We start from the raw sequence: 20,554 nt of genomic DNA, 5'->3' as shown, positions 1-20,554 counted from the left end.
TCTCCCACCCAACTTACTCACCCACACCCCGACCCCCACCTCCACCTCGAAGTCTCCCTGTTCTACAAAATTCCAAACCCACGGGTGGTCCTCTACTTCAGCCAAGACTCTGCCCCAGCTTTGATCCTTCTTCTTGGTCATAGCTCGGCTTCTCTGTGTCCCTGACCTACCGACGTTCCCAAGATTTTTCCACAATATAATAATCATCGTTCCCTCCTATATCTATAAACCACTAGATTCTCTTTTCCTTCACCAACCGCCCTCTCAAAAGAGAGGTCTCCACTCTCTCACCTCCTGTTTCCTCCCTTCCAGCATTCACAGAATGGAAGGACTCCCTGGGGCTCGAAGGAGTCCTCCCTGCTGAGTCTATAGATTCTACTCAGGACTCACCCTGTGTGGCTTCCCCATAGCTTTGGGCTCAGGTGAGAAGACCCTCCTTTCTCCCTTCCCTTATCTTTTGTGATACAACCCTTAAGCCCCCTGCTCACTTCTCCCGCCTCCATCTCACATTTGCTAAGTCTTCCCAGGGAATTTCACAACGTGTGAAAAGAGTCAATAAAACAATAAACAAGTAACGAGTGTGTGTGTGGAACTAGACTTCCTGGATATCAAAACATTATAAAACTATACATATTAGAAAAGTAACAGCCCCGGTGCAAGGAAAGGCAGACATATTTATGGATACCCAGAAACAGACCCCAAATCAATGACGAACAGGTAAATTTCTGCAATACCTGGGGTTGAGACCCCAACTAGTTATTTGGGGGGAAATGGATACCCTTTTGAATCATGCACACAAACAGGTCCCAAATGCCCAGGACAAAAGTTTTTTTAATGATAATAGTTAAAGTTAAGATAGAAAATTTGGAGGAAAAAAACGTTCATTTTATGGATAGAAAGGGGCTTTCTAAGCAAAAAATAATGAGAGGCACGCAAAAACCCAGCTCTGAACTCCATAAACATTTTAAGCTTCTCTGGCAACTGACAGCCAGAGTATATTCATCAAAAACACCTGAACAAAAACACCTGAAAACATAACTGGCAAAGAGTTAACAGTCTTCGCTATGAAAACAACATGCAGATTAATACTTCAAAAACCACTAAGGTACTAAAAGATAAATGGACAAAGGATATGAACAGGAAGAGAAAACCCAAATGATAAATAAACATGTTTTAAAAGGTTCAACCCTGATAGCAATCAAAGAAATGCAAATAGAAACAATGACAACACACCAGCTCCTCCTTCCAGTAAATTATGAAAGATTTTTCAAACAACACTCAAAGCTAGCCAAGGTGTTCCCTCTCAGCCAATGCTAGGAGAAGTGCCCGTTGGTACGTTTCCGGAAAGCCATTTGGCAATCGCTATCAAGAAACTTTGACCCAGAAATTTCACTTCTGGAAGAGCAAAACCCGAAGGAAAAAAAAATGTTCGATAAAGCTTCGACACCAAAATGTTCATCCCTCTTTGTGGAAACTGGAAATAATCTAAATGCCCAACGACAGAGAAAGTTAACTAAATTCAGACACAACAGAGCCACTAGCAGGAAGTATCCCCCAATAACTGTGAAACAAGGATGTTTTGCTTTTATCCTTTACACAGTTCTTTTTCCAAATGTCTACCACAAGCAGTCATACTTCTAGAATCAGATAAGAAATACATTTGTTTTTGTTTTGTTTTGTTTTTGACAATAAAGCCCATTCTCATCTGGTCTCTCAAGCAAGAGGAACATTCAACCATCTAGCTCAGGAGTTGGCAAAATCTGGCCCAACACTTGGTTTTGTAAATAAAGTTTTATTAAAACACAGCCACGCCCACTTGCTTATTGCGCCTCCTTGCAGGGCGGCTGCTTTCCCGCTCCAATGGCAGGGCTGAGTAGTTGCAACAGAGACCATACAGACTGCAAAGTTTAAAGTATTTAACATCTGAGTCTTTGCAAAAAAAGGTTTGCCACCACCTGAGCTAGTGAATGTCTCCAGCTTCTTTCTAATGAACAAGCCACGAGAAATGGCTTAGAACCGCCGAGAACCTCAACGTACCTTTCTGGCAGTGGCTGTGCGTCCAACACCGCTCCACAAATTGCCCGTTGATGACGGTGGCAGGGCAGTTGGTCTTGCCCTTCGCGGCACCTGGACAAATGTCCCCACACTCCTCATTGTCGTCTTTGTTCAGCACGATGTAATTATCCTCCACGGAATCCAGGATGCGAGACCAGTCGATAGTGGCCAGGTAGCAGAGTTCATTGTTCTTCTCGATGCGGACGGAGCCCCGGGTAATGTTCATCAAGTTGTAGAGGCCAAGCTCCTTCAGGTGAACCATCTCGAAGATGACCAGCGCGTAGTTAAAGAAGAGGCGGGAGCCCCGGATGACCGTGAGGTTGGGGAACAGGTCCTTCAGGCTCTCCAGCCCGTAGACCCGGAAGAGCAGCAAGTAATCAGTGATCATGGTGAGCTTGGGGAAACTGAGGTCTCGGAAGTCCTCAGGTCTCGTTTTGAACATCAATAGGATCTGCAAATGTCCTTCGATGACCGAGCAGTTGGCCAGCTCGTGCAGCCGGGTGAGGTTATTCCGGATATCCATGCCAGGGCACACTAGAAGGGCAAACAAGCAGAGAGCAAGACAGGTGAACAAACACCCCACGGATGGTTTATAAGAATTAGTGTCAGGGCCAGCCACATGGGCATATGACTTGGGTCCCACACCCGCTCAGAAGGGCCCTGCCCTTGGCTTAATGCTCTTCCGTCTTGAAATCCTGAATTATTTTTGAGGGAGGGGTCCCAAGGTTTCATTCTGAACTGGACCCTGTAAGTTCTACAGCCAGCCCAGTTCAGTGGCTTTCTCTGTAAGGTGTCTGTGCCTAAGTAATTACTCCTGAAAGGCAAATCATCATAATAATAATTCCTTTGGCAGTACCCAATAGAAGCCTTAAAAGCATCGCATCAAATATGATGCAATGAAGACATTGGGATTACAGGGGATTGAGTAATGCAGCAGGTGTGGAAGGGGAAAGGGGAGCCGTCCCCAGTGAGTCGGTGTGGAAGATCTTCAGGAAATGGATTTATGGGGATAAAGGTGCCCACGTCAGAAATGGGGCAAGGAGAGCTGACTTCGTTTTGCCAATTCTCCCACTTTCCTAACACTCTTTCCCAACCCACCCTCCTGGCAGGCAGCCAAGGTCTAATTACCTTTTACCTGGGTGTGGCAAGGGCGTCCCTGAGAGTCTGATCTCCCCTGCACAAACACCCTGCACTCCCATTCTCCTGCAGGTGGTCCCTCCCTTGCTCTGACACCCTCTATGTCTCCCCATGACCCTGCACTTTCCTCTCGCGGCCCTCAAGGTTCTGCCCCACCATCCCCTGCACCATGTGATACAGGCCTGCCCACTACTCTCCAATTCCAAGGGGGCCTTCCAAGCCTTCCCTATAACATGATCTATGAAGAGGAATAAGTGAAATAATGCAGGCACCCAAGCAGTGGCTGGCACACAGTAAGTGCTCAATTAATGTCAGCTATTTTGTTGTTGTATATTTCTCCCAAACATATCACGGTGTCACCACTAGGCTCTGTGCCTTCATTCCCCTAGACCAGGGTGGAAAAATATTTTCTATAAGGGCTCAGATAGTGAATATGTTCCGCTTTGCAGTCAGTCTCTGTTTAGACTACTCCACTCCACCATTATAGCTCAAAAGCAGCCAGAGACAGTGAGTGGATATGGCTGTGTTCCAATAAAACTTGATTATAAAAGCAGGCTGTGGGTTGGTGTTTCCCCCTGGGGTGGTAGTTTGGTGACCCTTGCCTTAGTCCAACAAAGTCCAACAGAACTTCTGCAATGATAGAGATGTTCTGTCCACGCACTGGCCACTATGGAAGCCACCAGCCATTTGTGGCTGTCTAGCACTTGAAATGCGACTGATATGAGACTGAGGAACTGAATATCTGATTTTACTTTAGATAGTGTAAACAGAAATAGACACATGTAGCTAGTGGCTACTGGACTAAACAGGGTAGCCCTAGCCCCTTTGACTGTCAAAGTCCTTTATACCTTAGCTCCCTATTTTGAAAGCCAGCTCATCATCCTTCAAGATCCAGTTCAAATGCCACCTCCTCCAGGACACCTTCTCTGATTTCCTTTCCTCCATATACTTATTTGGATCTTTCCCTCCTCCTGTGTTCCTTATATTGGAGTTAACATTCAGTAGAACGGAATTCTTTAGACAGCCTCTCCTTGCCAAAACACAAACACACACACATACACTCACTCACTCAGAAATTGGGAGGCAGCTTCAAGGGGACCAGGACGGCAGTTCCAGCCCCACACACTCATGCCACCCAAGGCTGAGGCTCCCAGCTTCAGTCACATCAACAGCATCTACATACAGAGATCTGGACAGGTACCACGCCACTGACACCTCCCAACAAGCTTTATCCGCACCCCACAGAAGGGAAAACTGGATCTCTAGGAGGCAAAGCCAATCAGCCAAGGACATACGACCCACCAGTAACATTCAGGGTTGCCAGATTTAGCAAATAAAAATGCAGGATGCCCAGTTAACTTTGAATTTCAGATGAGCAGCAGTACATTTTAGGATAAGTATATCCCATGCAATGTTTGAGACATACTTATCCTTAAAAATTACTCATCGTTTATGTTAAATTCAAATTTAACTTGGTGTCCTGGATTATATCTGGCAGTATACAGCTTAGACTCAGCCACAGGTCTGGTCTTCTCAAGCCTGAGCCTCACACTCTATGTTTTACACACACACACACACACACACACACACACGAAATTGTGAAATTGATACAGGTACAAAGAACACCAGCCCACCATCCTCCCCAAGTTGTGTCAGAACCAAAATCAGATATGAATATGCATTCAAAGATTAACCAGCTGTTGGACATCCAGGAAATGTAAATCCAAACCACAATGATACCACTTCACTCCTACCAGGATGGCTAAAATTAAAAAGACAGACAATAACAAGTGTTGATGAGGATGTGGAGAAATCAGAACCCTCCTACATTACTGGTGGGAATGGAAAATGGTACAGCTGCTGTTGTGGAAAATAGATTAGCAGTCCCTCAAAAGGTTAAACAAAGAGTTACCATATAACCCAGCAACTTCACTCCCAGGTAGATACCCAAGAGAAATGAAAACATAGGTCCACACAGAAATGTGTGTACAAATGCCCATAGTATCATTATTCATGATAGCCAAAAAGTGGAAACAAGCCAAATGTCCATGAACTGATAAATGAATAAACAAAATGTGGCATGTCCATACAAAGGAAGATAATTCAGCAATAACAGGAGAGAAGCACTGACACCTGCTACAACAGGGATGAACCTTGAAAACATCAGGCTCAGTGAAAGAAGCCAGTCACAAAAGACCACGTGTGGCATGATTCCATTTACATGAAATGTCCAGAATAGGCAAATCCCTAGAAAGTAGATTAGTGGTTTCAAGGGGCTTGGAGAGGGGGAAATGAGGAGTGACAGCTAAAGAGTATGGGATTTCTTTGGGGGGTGATGAAAATGTTCTAAAATTGATTGTAGTGATGGTTGCCCAACTCTGTGAATGTACTAATGTACTAAGAATCACTAAATTTAAACTTTAAATGGGTGAATTGTATGGTATTGAATTAGATCTCAATAAAGTTGTTATTAAAAAATTAAACAACTATAACTGTAGTGAACAACAAAGAACTGCTTTTTTTTTTTTTAATCTCCAATGACTCTAACTCAACTCATTAAAGCTGTATGTGTCCCTATTAGTCTAAGACAATAGAGCAATTTACTGCGTGAACAGAAAATACCCAGAGGATGTTAGAGATGGTGCCAGCAATAGATGTCAGACCTTGTACTGGCTTTTAATACCTCTGGGTGGGAACTGAAAGATGCTTCAGGTCCTCAGTAAGTGACACCTGGTTAATCACCACTCTACACACAGGAAGGGAAGGACCATGAGGACCGGGGGAGGAGGGGGGGTCCTGGTGACAGCTAATAACAATTACCATGTAAAGCACTTGGCCATGTTCTGGCAGACACATTCTCTTGATGAATTCTCAGAATAATCCCAGAGGAGGTGGATAAACGAAATGTGGTCCATGCCCATTTTTGTGATGAGCAAATCAAACTCACACAGGCTGAGTTTTAAGGGGTAATGCTAGGATTTCAACCCAGCAATTAAATGCAAAGTTTATGCTTGAACTATGTTACAGTTTCTCCGTCTTTGTTCTTTAAAAACATACCAAATTAAGAAGCAGGTGAATCTGACTTAAATAAGGAAACAATGAAATAATGTTCATGCAGTGACAACCTGGAGGAAGCTTGTTACAGTTTCCTTTGTTCACTCCTTCAGCAACTATCTGCTGAGGACCTGTTTCTGCTGTTCCAAGGACTGGAAGTGCTTCAAGGAATAGGACAAGAGGGATAGGACAATAGGATAGGGAGATACATGTATACATATAGCTGATTCACTTTGTTATACAGCAGAAACTAACACAACATTGTAAAGCAATTATATTCCAATAAAGATGTTAAAAAAAAAAAAAGGAATAAGACAGAGTCTGCCCTGGATCTCACAGACTAATAGTTGCTATTAACTATCCAAATCAACTGAAAGTATAACTGAGGAGGATATCTCAGTTATTCAAGGGCAGCTTCAGGGGCTAGAAGAGATAATAAAAATGAGCTATTTGACTAAGTCCAGGACAATCAAGGAGGGCTTCCCGGAGGAGGTAACACCAGAACTAAAACCTACACAAACAGTGCAATAAGTTCTGCCTACTTCATTGGAAGGTCAAGAGCTGTAGCTTGTCGCTGTAGGTCACAAGAGTGTGTAGGGCCTAGAGCAGCCTTATCCAATAGAAACATGATGTGAGCCACATAGAATTTTAAATTTCCTCTATAAAGGTAAAAAAGAAACAGTGAAATTAAATATTCTTAATTTAACCCAATGTATCCCAAAACTTCACTTCAGCATGTAAGCAATACAAAAAAAAAAAAAAATCTATGGGATTTTTTTCACACTATGCTTCTCAAATGCCACGTGTTTTATACACTTGCACCAGGTCTCAATTCAGATGCTAAATTTTTATCAGAAATACTCAATCTGTATATGCAGATTTCACAAAATGAATCACTGAAAAGGTAGGTTCTTTGTATCCTCAAGTTGTTCCAAGCAAGAGTTGTTCAATAACAGAATCAAGCATTGATTTTTTTGACATTTCAATCAACTAATGTTAAATAAGGCTTTACATTCACATTTTTTACATTTAAATGAATTAAAGTTAAATAAAAGTAAAAATTTAGTTGCCCTGGCCACAATTTCAAGAGCACCATGTGGATAGTGGCCGCCATATTGGATGGCACAGCTATAGACCGTTTCCATTAAAGCAGACCGTTCTGTTGGACAGTGCTGGTCTAGAAGTTCCCCCTTGGCCAGAAGAATCTAAAAATTTCCCAGAAGGAGAGAAGACTGACATGAGAGCCATCTTGGAAAGTGTCCCCTCTCCCCTGGTTTTCTCTCTATCATGAAAAGAGCAAAGAGGTACTAAGGATCTGGGAGAGAGGTATCTAGAAGATTCTGAAACTCCTTTACAATGCTAAGAGTTATACTTTCTGCTTTCAAGCCTGAATGTACTCATTCCTTAGTCTTGACATTCTTCAAACGCTCCCTAGTGACCTACCTGGGGCCACATGTTCCTCCCCGCATTCCTTCCAGTCTTAACAGGGCTTCTTCCAAAATTCAGGCATCCTGGCCAACAAGCCTTAGGTTCAGGGGTCAGGCCACCACCACCCACACCAGTTTCAGGGCATGCTAGAAACCCAACAGATCTGGCTTCCCACTCCAGCATGGGCACCTGCCAGCTGTATAATCCTGAGCCATAAACTCAATTTCTGTGTGCCTCGGTTTCCTCACCTGTAAATGATGATGATCACATGATGAAAGGTATGAAGAACAGATGAGAACTGGGGTCTGGCCACATGTATATATTAGTTCTTCACTCTAAGATACATGGAACCAATTCCCACAATCATTCCCTTCATAAATTAGAACTTGGGCACACCAAGGTACCAGATACCCTTATGATTCTCCACCTGCCTGCAAGACTGGCTCTTAAAATTGACTTCAGCCAAGAAATCCCCTGGTGGTTCAGTGGTTAAGACTCTGTGCTCCCAATGCAGGGGGCAAGGGTTCGATCTTTGGTCGGGGAAGTAAGGTCCCACATGCCATGGGTTACAGCCAAAAATAAAAAATAAAAATTGACTTCAGCCAGAGTGTGTGAGATGGATTCTGCTGGAAACTGCTGGAAACGGAAGGGCAGTAAATATCCCGAGGGTGCAGGCAACAGGCAAACTGTCGCCCAGATAGACTTTCTAGAAGAGGAAAGAAATTGAGGCTCAGAGAAGAACATGTCCTCCTCAAGGTCACAAAGCAAGGAGGAGACAGACCTGAGATTTAAACCCAGTATATTAGTCTACTGGGGCCACCCTAACAAAGGACCACAGAACAGGTGGCTTAAACAAGATAAACTTATTTTCTCCCAATTCTGGAGGCTAGAAGTCTAAGAACAAGGTGTCAGCAGGATTGATTCCTTCTAAGGCCTCTCTCCCTGGCTTGTAGATGGCCGTCTTCTCCTTGTGTCCTCACCTGATCTTCCCTCAGTGTGTGTCTGTGTCCTAATCTCCTCTTATAAGGACATCAGTCTTATTAAAGGCCACCCTAATTATCTAATTTTTACCTTGATTACCTCTTTAAAGACCCTATCTCCAAAGACGGTCACATTCTGAGGTGTTAGGGTTAGGACTTCAACACGTTAATTTGGCTGGGGGGGGCGGGGGGGGACACAATTCAGTCTATCACATAGGTCCCCAGGGCACCAGCACCTGTGCCCTTAGCCATCACACAGGGTTCCTCAAAGTGTGCTCTGTGGACCAACAGCATCAGAATCACCTGGGGCGGTGGGGGGTGGGGGGGCAGGTGTATGTTAAAATGCAGATCCCTAGGCCCAGCTCTAGACCAAATGAATCAATATCTCAGGGAGCCAGGCCCAAGAATCTGCATTTTAAACAAGGTCCCCAAGGATATGGTAGGGCCTCAAGTAAGACAGACATACCGTCTACCCAACCTGGGCCACCTCTCCGGCAGGGGCTCTTTCCAGCTCCCATTCTTCTGCACCACCCATTCCTCTGAGCACTTTGCCCCAAGATCAATGCCATCAGATACCTTCTTTGGGGCTGTTGATTGTTGCTAGAGGGAACCGCATAAGCACGGCTAGACCCACACCCATTTATTCTACCTGAGTTCCTAGATGCTGTGTTTCAGAGCCACTTCTGACCTCAGTTCTTGTCTTGGTCAGCTTGGGCTCCAATAACCAGATGCCATAGACTGGTGGGGTTAAACAACAGACATTTATTTCTCACAGCTCTGAGGCTGGAAGTCCAAGATCAAGGCAGCTAGCATGGTCAATTTCTGGTGAGAGCTCTCTTCCTGGCTTGCAGACGGCCAACTTCTCACTGTGTCCTCACATGGTCTTTCCTTGGTGCACGCGTGCAGAAAGGGAGAGATCTTTCTCTGTCTCCTTCTTCTTTTAAGGTCACCAGTCTATCGGTTTAGGGCCGTCCTCTTATGACCTCGTTTAACCTTAATTACCTTCTAAAAGCTCTCTCTCCAAATACAGTCACATTGGGGGTTAAGGCTTCAACCCATGAATGGGGAGGAGGGAGGTGGCCAGTCAGACCATAGCAGTCCTTTTTCAGCCAAACCTTTTGCTCCTAACTTCAAGCCATCCTATCCTCTCCAGGACCTGCCTCCTCTCGGCTAGACTTTGCTTCCTGCTTTGGACAAACATGTATCAATTCTTTCTCCAACCCATACTTAGAGTATGGTTTCATTTCCCATGCAGTCAGTGTTTCACTAGAATGCACCTCCAATGTGCAGACCAATGTCTATGGGGACCCAGACAGATATACCCAGTCTGTACTGAAAGGGAAGGAGAATGGGGTGGGTGATGAAGCCAGAGAGGCGAGGAAGGAGGCCTCTGACCCAGTTCCATAAGGATGAAGCAGGCATCCATGGGTGAAAAGGGGGAAGAAGAGTGCTTGGGGCACAGGAAGCAAATGCAAGCACATGAAGAAGAGGGAACCCCAAGGAACTGCAGTCATGAGCTTGGCGAAGTGAGATTGCACACCACACAGCTGAGGCTGAGGGACCTCACACATCAAACCACAAGATCATAAGGGGCTTCCAGGACATTTCAGGAGTCCTACCTCCTCGTGTATACAAATAAGGATGGATAGTGCCCACAGAAGACACCAGAAAGAAAACCAAGAGAAGTCTCACAAGAACAAAAAAGTAGCAGATGTCTTTGATACAATGTAATTGAATATAATTAGGAAGGAACACCTCAGTGAGAATTCATCCCTTTTCTGATCATCTGTAAGGAAACAGGATACATCTCTGAAAACAGATTAGCAACAAGAAATCAAGAAAGGCCATCAGAAAACAGGTGGAGCCCTGCCCTCTATCCCTTTGTGTCCAACCACTACCTTTTTCCGCACTGTTAACAAACACGGTTTTTGGAAAGTACCTATGTTTTCCGCATTACCACAAAGGCATAGGAGAGAAGCAAGAACCTCCTGGTAACAGGCTGCGCTTCCTGAACACAAAACAGAAGCTAACCTATAAACCTGATGGGACACCACACCCGTAAGGAACTGAAAGAAAAACTCAGATTTGACATCAAATTTTAATCCTCATCAGTCTGCCGTGAACTCCAACTGGAACTCATATCCAGTCTGCACTGGGCAACACGGAACAGCACATCTCGCTCTGCCAGAAACAAAATATGTTTCTAAAACCCCTGAAAGCCACTGGGGCGCTCCCTGGCACCAGGGTCAGCAGAACACGGGAGACCCCTCCTCAAGACACAGGCCAGGGGTTTTGTGCCATCTCATGAACTTTCCGAGAGGGAACCAAGGAATTGTGCCCAGATGAAAATACGACAAAAAGGGCGTATGTATTCAAAAAGGATTCTAGGGCTTCCCTGGTGGCGCAGTGGTTGAGGGTCCGCCTGCCGATGCAGGGGACACAGGTTCGTGCCCCGGTCCGGGAAGATCCCACGTGCCGCGGAGCGGCTGGGCCCGTGAGCCATGGCCGCTGAGCCTGCGCGTCCGGAGCCTGTGCTCCGCAACAGGGGAGGCCACAACAGTGAGAGGCCCGCATACTGCAAAAAAAAAAGGATTCTACACGGATGCTGACAAACCCAGTTTCACAAATTTTAAACCCCAGTGATAGGAAACCACCTACAGCAGATTCTCTTTGTTTATGGAAGCTATTTTCTACAATGTTCTCAAGAACACTAATTTGCAAATCCATCAATACCATAACCTTGTTGTATGTGTGTTTCTGTTTAAAAACACCTTATTTAATATACATTGTTGATTCACTAAACACTAGATAGTTCACGCCTGAGCAAAGCTTATCCAGCAAATGTATTTTCTCCGGAAGGTACATCACAGGCTTCTAGTGCTTAGAACCCTAGACAGCACTTCAGAACTATGCATGCGGACCACGGTAAAACAACAAAATCACCAACAAAAAGCACAAGAAAGTGTGAAAAACATGGCACTAAATACATCACAAAAAAGGACATTTTGGGGGAACCTTCCTACACTGTTGGTGGGAATGTAAATTGGTGCAGCCATTATGGAAAACAGTGTAGAGGTTCCTTAAAAAACTAAAAATAGAGTTACCATATGACCCAGCAATCCCACTCCTGGGCATATACCTGGAGAAAACTCAAATTCAAAAAGATAAATGCACCCCAATGTTCACTGCAGCACTATTTACAGTAGCCAAGACATGGAAACAACCTAAATGTCCATCGACAGATGAATGGATAAAGAACATGTGGTGCTTATACACAATGGAATATATTACTCAGCCATAAAAAAAAAAGAATGAAATAATGCCATTTGCAGAAACATGGATGCACCTAGAGATTATCATACTAAGTGAAGTAAGTCAGACAAAGACAAATATCATGTGATATCACTTATATGTGGAATCTTTAAAAATGATACAAATGAACTTATATACAAAACAGAAACAGACTCACAGAAATCAAAAACAAAGTTATGATTACCAAAGGGAAGGGGGTGGGATAAATTAAGAGTTTGGGATTAACAGATACACACACTACTGTATATAAAATACACAAACAACAGGGACCTACTGTATAGCTCAGGGAACTATATTCAATACCTTGCAATAATCTATAATGGAAAAGAATCTGAAAAAGAATATATACACATATGTATAACTGAATTACTTTGCTGTACACCAAAAACTAACACAAAATTGTAAACCAACTATACTTCAATTAAAAAAATTTTTAAAGGACATTTGTTTTAATCCTTGGGGATTTATGAATTCACAAAAGGAGAGATGCAACAGGAAGGCAAGATGTCACCTTGTTTGATCTGAGCTGGAACATGCATGTCAGATGATTCCAATTTTTTGCCACTTGGTGTATGTCCAGGAATAACCATTAAAGCGCTATTTATTTTGGAGTTACAAGTAAATTTTAGTGAATAGGGGAATTCACAAATATGGAATCCAGGAATAATGAGAATCTTATGAGTACTTAGGTTTTCAATTTTAAGAATATTGATCCAATTATAAGATACTTTTAAAATATTTTAAGTTAATTTTTACTGGCGTATAGTTGATTTACAGTATTGTGTTAATTTCTGCCGTACAGCAAAATGAATTGGTTATACATATACATACATCCACTCTTTTTTAGATTCTGTTCCCATACAGGTCATTACAGAGTATTGAGTAAAGTTCCCTGTGCTATACAGGAAGTTATTCTTAGCTATTTATTTTATATATAGTAGTGTGTACATGTCAATCCCAATTTATCCCTCCCCTCCTTCCGCCTTGGTAACCGTAAGTTTGTTTTCTGCATCTGGGACTCTATTTCTGTTTTGTAAATAGGTTCATTTGTACCATTTTTTTTAGAGGTATCACCTCACACCACTTAAATGGTCATCATCAAAAAATATACAAACAATAAATGCCGGAGAGGGTATGGAGAAAAAGGAACCCTCCTACACTGTTGGTGGGAATGTAAATTGGTGCAGCCACTATGGAGAACAGTATGGACGTTTCTTGGAAAACTAAAAATAGAGCTACCATATGATCCAGCAATCCCACTCCTGGGCACATATCCGGAGAAAACCATAATTTGAAAAGATACATGTACCCCAATGTTCACTGCAACACTATTTACAATAGCCAGGACATGGAAGCAACCTAAATGTCCATCGACAGAGGAACGAATAAAGATGTTGTACATATATACAATGGAATATTATTCAGCCATAAAAAAGAACAAAATAATGCCATTTGCAGCGACATGGATGGATCTACAGATTGTCATACTTAGTAAAGTAAGTCAGAAAGAGAAAGACAAACATAAGATACTTTTTAAAGTCTAGAGAAAACCATAGGGATGGAGAAGGATCAGTATTGCCAGGGGTTTGAGGTAGGGATGGCATAACGATAAAGGGATGGCCGGAAGGAGTCTGGGTGGTGATGGATGGGACACTTCTGTATCCCGACTGTGGGGACAGCCACACAACTCTATGCGGGGGCTAAAATGCAAAAACTGTGCACCAAAAAAAGAAGTCAGTTTTAATGTATGACCATTTTAAAAATAAAAATGTTTAAAGATACGCACCAGGCTTCCCTGGTTGGCACAGTGGTTAAGAATCCGCCTGCCAATACAGGGGACACGGGTTCGAGCCCTGGTCCGGGAAGATCCCACATGCCGCGGAGCAACTAAATCCATGCGCCACAACTACTGAGCCTGCACTCTAGAGCCTGAGAGCCACAACTACCGAGCCCACGTGCCACAACTACCGAGTCCACGTGCCACAACTACTGAAGCTCGCATGCCTGGAGCCCGTGCTCCACAACAAAAGAAGCCACCGCAATGAGAGGCCCGCGCACTGCGACAAAGAGTAGCCCCCGCTGTCTGCAACTAGAGAAAGCCCGTGCACAGCAACAAAGACCCAACACAGCCAAAAATAAATAAAATAAAAATAAACAAATTTATTTTTTTAAGTCACACAAGAAAAAATAAACTTTAAAAAAAAGGAAAAATAATTCATTGGCCAGTACACTTATGTTAAAAAAAATTTTTTTAATAAATAAATAAAGATACACACCAAACTGATAGCGTAGTCATTTCCCAAGACAGAAATGCAATGGTTTTAGGGACAAAGGGGGACACTGGTTTTTTCCTCTCAATACTTTCATAATTTTTTTTGCAGTGAGAATGCACTACCTGTTATTATTTTAATTTGAAAATCATAAATACGGCTTTTTTAAGATTTTTTTTTTACATGGACCATTTTTAAAGCCTTTACTGGATTTTTTACAATATTGCTTCTGTTTTATGTTTTGGTTTTTTGGCCGGGAGGCATGTGGGACCTTAGCTCCCCTACCAGGGATCGAACCCGCATGCCCTGCATTGGAAGGGGAAGTCTTAACCACTGGACCACCAGGGAAGTCCCATAAATATGGTTTTTAATTTGCAAAACATAACCCAAGCCACCCGGATGTGTTCCTAATAGAAATTAACATAAGGGGGGTTCTCAAGAGAACATCTCATAGCAGATACCACTTTCTTTTGGTACTAGAGACAGGGCCAAGAGCACGGAATCCTCATTCAATGCCAAGAAGACTGTTTAAACAAATAAAGCCAAAGATCGCACACACACACACAAACACACACACAAGGAGGGAACATCACTGTTATTTTCTCACCATCGGAACCCATACACTCAGCACAGCAAAAGGTATAAATTTCTTTAATACAGCTTGCTCTGTAAAGGGGAAAACACAGCATCCCTGGGCGTTTCATTTAACTTAATTCATTCAAAGTTGTATCAGGGACCACACAAGCTATGAGGTATGTCATCATGATCCTCAAGGAGTTTGTTCTAAATCAGGAGTTGGCAAACTCTGGAAAGGGCCCAAGTGTAAATATTGTTGGGAGCCACGCGATCACAACTATTCAACTCTGCCTTTAGAGCACAAAAGCAGCTACAGATGATGCATGAATGAATGGACATGGCTGCGTGCCAGTAAAACTTTATTTACAAAAAAAACTGGTGCGGGTGGGCAGGATTTGGCCCCTGTTCTAGATAAAGGCTTTGACCACATATAAATTAAAAACTGAGTGAGACAGAGAGAGTCAAGAGTAGGGAATGGCCCTCTGTGAAGAAGGGCCTAATACCTTAGTCCAGGAAAAGAGCAGAGGAAAGGAAGAAAGAGGATGGGAGAAGTCAGACACAGGTGAAAACTCACCAGGAGACCGTGCCTTCCAGTGGGAGGCAAAACCCAGAGAAGTCAACTGGGGTGAGGCTACAATTGGGAGGTGAGGGATGACCTTCTCTAGAGCCATGGGCAAAGCGATGGAGACACAAGCCAGATGCCGTGGGCAGAGCAGTGGGGGAAAGGTGAGAGAGCAAGGGCGGCGGGGACCCGTTGGAGGGGAGGCTCGGCAGGGGAAGGCAAGAGGTAAGTGGTGAGTAACGGGGCCCAGGGGAGTATTGAGTGTTTATAGGCTGAAAACAGAAAGGCTCCTGGGTGGATGGAGATCCCTGAACAAACAGAAGGGAGAGAGCAGGGGACCCAGGTGGGTAAGTGTCCTAGAGAAGGAAAAAGGTATCTCCCCAAATGCAGTGATTCTCAACTCAGGAAAGTTGGTAATGTCTGGAGACACTTCTGGTGGTCATGACTTGGACAGGGGAATTGCTACTGGCGTCTAGAGATGAGGAATGGTGCTCAACATCTTAAAATACACAGGACAGCCCCCTGCAACCAAGAACTATCCAACCCCATGTGTCGAGAGCACAGAAGTCGAGAGGTTCTGCTCTAATCAAAAAAGAAAGGAAGTCGGGTTTCCCTGGTGGCGCAGTGGTTGAGAGTCCGCCTGCCGATGCAGGGGACACGGGTTCGTGCCCCGGTCCGGGAAGATCCCACATGCCGCGGAGAGGCTGGGCCCGTGAGCCATGGCCGCTGAGCCTGCGCGTCCGGAGCCTGTGCTCCGCAACAGGAGAGGCCACAGCAGTGAGAGGCCCACATACCACAAAGAAAAAAAAAAAGAAAGAAAGAAAGAAAGAAAGTCAACGATGGAGTGGAGTGAGGTGGGGACCCCAGGGGGCTCACCCCAATGACCTCTATGAGTAAGTGGGGCAGGGGCGAGGGGTGGGTCACCAGGAGGGAAGCAAAAACTGGGAAGAACCCCGGGGAGGTGACCATGCGAGCGGAAGTTCTGCTCTAAGGGTCCCGGAGCACACAAGAGAATACACAGGAGAAACATGCAGTGAGATATGAAAGCAACATCTCACACCTCAACTAAACAACTCACTGCCCACCCCTCCACCCACGCCGAAACTCTGTGGGTTTTCACTGTAATTAATCCCACTTCGCCTTCATTCTCTGACTTTGCAATGCCCCGGGTCATCTCGGGCCAGAGCGGGATCAACCCGAGGAGAAATGGAGGGGAAAGCCATTGCCCAGTTCAGCCAAGCCACAGAGACTCCATGGGGGGACGAAGTGGGATGGCACATACCATGTGACATCTGAGTCCTCAGTCCTTAAAAATCCCATGGATTTCCCTCTACCCCACCCTCACCCCAGCCAAAATGCCATATTGGTTGCTGCTGGAGATAAGCCGTCTGTAAAGTTTCACGCCCCTCCCCAAACCTTCAAAGGGCATCACATGTCATCTATTCAGTAGTATTTTGTTAACCTTTACCACAGGGGTGGGGAGGCTCAGACTCCAAAGAAGAACCTTTTATTAAGAAACCTTTTATTAACAGACTGGGGTTCTAATCTCAGCTCTGCCATCTCTGTCAAAGTTCCTCACCTTCCAAAAGGACAATAAACCTTACCTCCGAGCACTGTGGTAGGATTAACTGAGATTACCTATGCAAAGTGTATAGAACAGCACCCGCTGAGTGTTTGCTTATATTCTCGTAATTTAGGAGTTATTTGGAGAATAAAGCAGCTGTGACTTGGACTCCTGGGGAGGACAGGAAGGATAGGAGTTGAATCTAGAACAAATATTTATCAAATACCTACTAGGTGCCAGGGACTGCTCTAGGCTCTGGAAATGTAGCGGTGAACGAAAGAAACATAAACCTCTGCCCTTGTGGAAAGTGTAAACAAGTAAGAAGCGGAAAATCCATCTACGGACCCCTGAAAGCCCAGGCACAAATCCACCATTAATTACCAAAGCTACCAGGAACAGAGAAGCAAGGAAACACACAGGGGTGAGCACGCACACACATACGCAAAGCCTAACAACTGGTCTCGGACTTTTTTAACAAGACTCTAAACCAACTGCCACCCTTCCTTCATGGAGCACCCACTGTATACCAGGGAGCTTGGAGACAGTGCCTAACTGGCAAAGGTGCTCAGCAAACCCGGTTTGTCAACTCCAGAGCCTGCGTGTGCTTTCTCACACCCCTGGCTCACCGTCAGGGAACTCAGGAGCTTCGGTTTCTTCCCTCCTTGACCCCTTTCTCATCATGACTGATCTCCTTTTATGGCGAAATCTGAAGAAGTAACCCAACAGATATTTTGAAGGCAGGGCCTCCGCCACCATGGTGGGAAACCCCAGCTATATTCTCTTAAACGATTCTTTCGTCCTTGACCTGCAGCCAGGAAGACCTGCTGTCAAGCCCAAGAAGGATGCTGGGATTTGCCTCTGGTGGCTGCCAGCACAGGGACACTCAGGAGGGAGGCTTTGGGGTCTGGAATGACCACAGGTTAGAGACCTCCCGGAGCTGACAGGTAAAACGGCAGAGGAGGGAGGTTATTAGGGGGACATGGGCCGTGGGCAGCAGTCCAGAGCCTTGGGCCCTGGCACCACTGGAGAGGTTCGTTTTTTCCCCTCTGGCACTGACTTTGGGGCAAGTGAGCTATGTGTCCTTCCCGAGCCTCAGTTTACTCCCTACAAAATGGACCAACAACGGTATCAGCCTCGTGAGGCCGCCGCAAAGGTCCAGAAAGAGGGACTTCCCTGGCGCTCCAGTGGTTAAGACTTCCCCTTCCAATGCAGGGGGTGCGGGTCCGATCCCTGGTCGGGGAGCTAATATCCCATATGCCTAGCGGCCAAAAAACCAAAACGTGAAACAGAAGCAACATTGTAACAAATTCAATACAGACTTCAAAATGGTACACATCAAAAAAATCTCAAAAAAAAAAAAAAGGTCCAGAGAGATAAGACCGACCAGCTCGTGGCATTTGGTGACACTAACTACAATAATCATTAAAGCCGACACTACCTCTGCTACTACAACTGCGCTGTTGCCAAGGTAGAGTTTGCCGCCCGATATCTGGAAACAGAACCCAAGAGTGTAAACATGGACCTGAAGTCGGGGTAGCCATGGGTCTAGATACGAGGAAGGGGTGGGGGGGGTGGGATTCTACAGTTCCCCGCCCCGGGCAGCGTCACCTACCAGCAGGGACCCCAACGGGACGCCCTCCCCAGTCCGTCACCCTCGACTCTGGCTCCAAACCGTCTGTAGCTCGGGAATTTGGCTGTCCGAGAGTGTCCAATAACCCCACTTCTCGGAGGCGACTCAGGACGCGTGTCCCGCCTCCGGAGCCAGTTGGGCTCGGGGAGGTCCAGGCACGGCACAGGTCCGAGGAGCGCTCGTGGGAGGCGCCCGCGGAGGGGCGAGCACTGGGGCAAGGTTCCTCCAGCCCGGGGCCCGCACGCGGAGCGTGGAGCCGCGAGCCCAGGCGGGCAAAGGCCAAGGTCAGCGGCTTCCCGCCCCCCGCGAGGCTGGAGCTACCGTCCCGGCCACCCGCCCTCCCACGGAGGAGGGCTCTCAGTCCGCAGCAGGGGTTCCATTTTGGCAAAGGGTCCCCTCCCCACCGCGCTGGTCCCCGCCCACTCCCGGACCCCCAGACTCACCCTCTCCAGGGTACAGGTGGCCCGCGGCGCCCACCAGCAGCGCGGCAACGGCCACCAGCAGCGGCGCGGCCGCCGCCCCCCGCCCGCCCCCGGCGCCCATGGCTACGGGAGCGCGGGGTCCGGATGGATCAGAGCGCGCGGCGCCGGCCCGAGGGGTGCATGCTCCAAAGCAGCCGCCCGAGAGGCGCTGGGGGCCGCGCGTCCTTCTCTTCCACGCGGGCGGCCCAGGGGCCGCAGCCTCCGCCCGGGAGGGTCCTTGAAACAGCCCCAGGAGGGGTGCGCGGCCTCCGCCGCTGCAAACCCGGCAGCGCGGCCCGGTGGAGGCGGCCCCGACTCCGGGCCACCGCGGCCCGAGCCCCGTCCCGCGATCTCAGGGCCCCGAGCCCGGCGCTGCGCCCCTGCCTCCCGGCTCTCGGCCCCGAGCGCTCGGGGGCTCAGATCTTCGGACGCGCGGACAAACGGACGCGCGGACAGGCGGGCGGGCACCTGGGCAGGCGGGTGGCGAGCGGGCGGCGGGAGCGAGGGCTGCTCGGCCCGTAAACAACGCGGCCCGTCAGCTGGGCCCCGTGCGGGCCGCGGGAAAAGGCGGCGCGGATCCGGATTCGGAAGGGACTCGGCGCCCGGGAGAGGCCCGAGAGGGGTAGAGGGAGGACCGGCAGGGGGGGAGGCGCCGCCCCGCCCCACCCGCCAGCGTCCCTATCCTGGGCCCCGCGCTGGAGGCCCCCGGCGCGCCCTAGCCGAGGGGGGGCCACAGATCCCTGCCCAGCCGGAGCGCCCCTTCCAGCCCCGTGACTGCCGTCTCCGAGTCTGGGGGCGCCCCAGATGCCCGACCCAGCGAGACGGATCCTGTGTTTAACGTTTTGCTATTTTGTTCATCATGGGACTTTGGAAAATTCATTTTGATTTTTTAAAAATATTGCATTAAAATATTGTTTATCAAGGTTACTCGGTTTTTTGTTACTCCCTTAAATGTTGCGCTCGCCTCCCCCTCGTCCCAGTCCCGCCAGCGAGTCTGGTCCTCGTGGGAGCCCTGTCCTACCCCGAGTGCTCCCCCGCCCAGCGCCAGGCCCCTGGGGACAGCCACGTGCACGCGCGCCCCGTGCGTTCAATGTACTGGTGGCCTGGGCCCCTCCGCGCGGTCTGTGGTTCAAGTTGGAGAAATGACCCCTTGGAGAATGTGCAGAACCTCGCAAAAGTGCAAACCAGGCGGTGGAGATCTTGGATATGACACAAGTGGACACACGCAGTTCAATACTGTAGACCCAGAGTCCTCGCTCTGGATCAGCCTCACCTGTATGATGCATGTAAACAATACCTGCAGGTCAGATTTGGGGAGTTGCAGGAGAAATAAAGTATGACAGAGCACCCAGCACAACTCTTGTCTGAGGGCATTTGTTCTTTCTCTCTATTCAACAAATATTAATTTGCCAGGAGCTGGGCCCAATGTCCTTTTAATTCAAACCTATTTCTGCTTTCCTGCCTCTCCAGTGTCTGGCTTCACCTCTCTGCCCCAATGAGCCTTCCCTGACCACTCTTTGCAAAC

At 46.9% G+C, this 20,554-nt stretch overlaps 1 protein-coding gene across 4 annotated transcripts in view; it reads right to left on the bottom strand.

Annotated features, from left to right (window-relative positions):
* The window catches only part of INSR (insulin receptor), a 135,317-nt gene extending 115,795 nt beyond the window's left edge, over positions 1 to 19,522 (bottom strand). For 3 of the 4 annotated variants that reach the window (XM_081233334.1, XM_081233335.1, XM_081233336.1), the window contains exons 1-2: positions 19,012 to 19,522; positions 2,038 to 2,589 (exon numbers count right to left, since the gene is read on the bottom strand). In XM_081233334.1, the coding sequence (XP_081089460.1) occupies positions 2,038 to 2,589; positions 19,012 to 19,111 (652 nt within the window). In that variant the 5' untranslated portion in view covers positions 19,112 to 19,522. Of the gene's footprint in view, positions 1 to 2,037; positions 2,590 to 18,550; positions 18,894 to 19,011 lie in introns of those variants that run through there. The other variant, XM_081233337.1, reaches the window with a different exon arrangement.
* Between the last annotated feature and the right edge of the window lie 1,032 nt (positions 19,523 to 20,554).

Source organism: Mesoplodon bidens, assembly GCF_964165515.1.
Source record: "Mesoplodon bidens genome assembly, chromosome: 4".
Classification (NCBI taxonomy): Eukaryota; Metazoa; Chordata; class Mammalia; order Artiodactyla; family Ziphiidae; genus Mesoplodon; species Mesoplodon bidens.
The sequence above is the reverse complement of the archived record's forward strand: the minus strand, read 5'-3'. Positions and strand labels throughout refer to the sequence as shown.